Here is a 2,298-nt window from a genome sequence, read left to right on the forward strand (position 1 = left end):
TCCGATGATGAGGATGATGCTGTTCAAATTGTCGAAGTGATTAAAAACGTTGAAAAAATTATCGAAATGTATGTCGATTACATCCTAGATCGTAACATGATGGCCTGCCGTGACTTTCTTTTCTGGTTAGATTACCGTTGACTTCATTTTACTTAGACTATGCATGTAACATTGTTATATCCAATTGTATTATATTTTATGGTATAACCATTTTGTACTAACATCATTATATTCAATTTTACTTAGATTTTGTTGTACTAACATTATTATTATTATATCCATGTATATTGTATTATAATCATTTTTACTATCTTCTATTATATCCATGTATATTGTATTATAATCATTTTTACTATCTTCTATTATATCCATTTTTACTTGTGTTATATTAACATCATTTATCCATGTTTACTTATATCATGTATCCTGTAACTTTTTTAATAAAAGATTGATTCAAACCACATGTACGCGTTATTATTTTGCAGCGGTTGAAACGGCAGCATGTCGGAGCTCATGAAAAAGGCTTATTATACACCCTCCAACCCCGGCTCTTTAGGGGGTAAAAAACGACTAAAGGACGCCGTCTTAAAAGAAAGTGGGGTCCGTTTAAGCGATAAAAAGGTTTCAGAATGGCTGGCTGGTGAGGATGCTTACACATTACACAAAACAGCCCCTATAAAATACAAACGAAATAGAGTGGTTGTGTACGGGGTCGATACGCAGTTCCAGGCCGATCTAGTCGACATGATCGCCTACACCTAGGATAACGACGGTAATAAATATCTACTGACGTGCATAGACGTATTTAGCAAGTACGCGTGGACTCGCGAGGTCGCTAGAGCGTTCGAGTCTATACTCGAAGAGGGTCGTGTGCCACAGAAATTGCAGACGGATCAGGGGAAAGAATTTTTTAACAAACAATTTCAAGATGTAATGAAAAGGTACGACATTAATCATTTCGCTACCGCTACCGATTTGAAAGCCAGCGTCGTAGAACGATTTAATAGAACGTTAAAGAGTCGTATGTGGAGATTTTTAACGGCTACAAATTCCCGACGATACATAGATGTTTTACAAGACATTATGCAGGGGTACAACACCAGCCATCACCGAAGTATCAGAATGAGACCCGGTTACATGGATATGTCTCACCAGCGCCCTCCGGCTTGTCACAATCTTGGCATGCGTCGGGAACAGGAACGTCTTGACACCTTTAAGAAATGGACTCCTGCTGCATTATCTCCGGCCGAGCTTGCCAAAGCTGGTTTCTACTACCTTGGCCAGGGCGACAGAGTGGCTTGCTTCAGTTGTGGAGGCCAGCTTAGCAACTGGGAACCAGGAGATCGTGCAGTATCAGAACACCAGAGGCATTACCCCAGCTGCCGTTTCGTTCGAGGTGACTGTGCAGATAATGTACCTTTATCTAGCCTTTTCAATGTATCGGCAATGCAACAGTGTGAAGAAAGGTTGCTCACATTTGTCTACTGGCCCTCAAGAATAACTGTTCGACCAGAACAATTGGCTAAGGCTGGTTTTTACTATGTTGGTCGTAATGTTGACGTGAAGTGCTTTTGTTGCGATGGTGTACTCGGATGTTGGGAGTCTGGTGATGATCCATGGGTAGAACATGCCAAGTGGTTTCCAAGATGTGAATACCTCTTGCAAGAAAAGGGCCAAGAGTTTGTTCATCAGATTCAAGCAAGATTGCCAAGACTATTTGAGCAGCTATTGACTAATGGAGACAGCGACTCAAGAGAATTTGTGAGAGAACAAGAGAACAATCCTGTGGTGAAGTCTGCTTTAGAGATAGAATTTGAGTGTGGCCCGACGCCCCAGACAAATGAAGCTGCATCCCCTAGTCAAGATCTTTCAGACTTGCCTATGGAGGAACAGTTAAAAAGACTTCAAGAGGAGCGCACATGCAAAGTTTGCATGGATAAGGAAGTGAACATTGTCTTCATCCCCTGTGGTCACCTAGTTGTGTGCAAAGAATGTGCACCTTCTCTGCGCAAGTGCCCCATATGTAGAGGATTGGTCAAAGGCGCTGTCCGTACTTTCCTATCCTAAAGTTTTCCTATCATTTGCATTTAACTTAATAAATAATAAAAACAAAGGAGAAGTTTATTATTTTCACTCAGTCCAGTAACAAAATTTGTTTAAACATTACACGTTTAAAACATATGGCTAAATTGTTCACCATAAGTTCTGTTACACACATTTAGAAAGTAGCTAGGATGCGCAGGCTTTAAGTTAATTTGACCAACAAGATGTTAAAGTTCATAGAGTATTGAGTTAAAA

General features: G+C 40.2%; 1 protein-coding gene across 1 annotated transcript; it reads left to right on the plus strand.

Annotated features, from left to right (window-relative positions):
* Window positions 1–1,122: 1,122 nt before the first annotated feature.
* On the plus strand, window positions 1,123–2,067 carry LOC307149154 (putative inhibitor of apoptosis; the record flags this gene model as incomplete). The annotated part of the gene is made up of 1 exon (XM_079855278.1): window positions 1,123–2,067. The coding sequence occupies one exon, from the start codon at window positions 1,123–1,125 to the stop codon at window positions 2,065–2,067; it is 945 nt and encodes a 314-aa protein (XP_079711404.1).
* Between the last annotated feature and the right edge of the window lie 231 nt (window positions 2,068–2,298).

The sequence above is a fragment of the Squalius cephalus genome, assembly GCF_949319135.1.
Source record: "Squalius cephalus genome assembly, chromosome: 2".
Lineage (NCBI taxonomy): Eukaryota > Metazoa > Chordata > Actinopteri > Cypriniformes > Leuciscidae > Squalius > Squalius cephalus.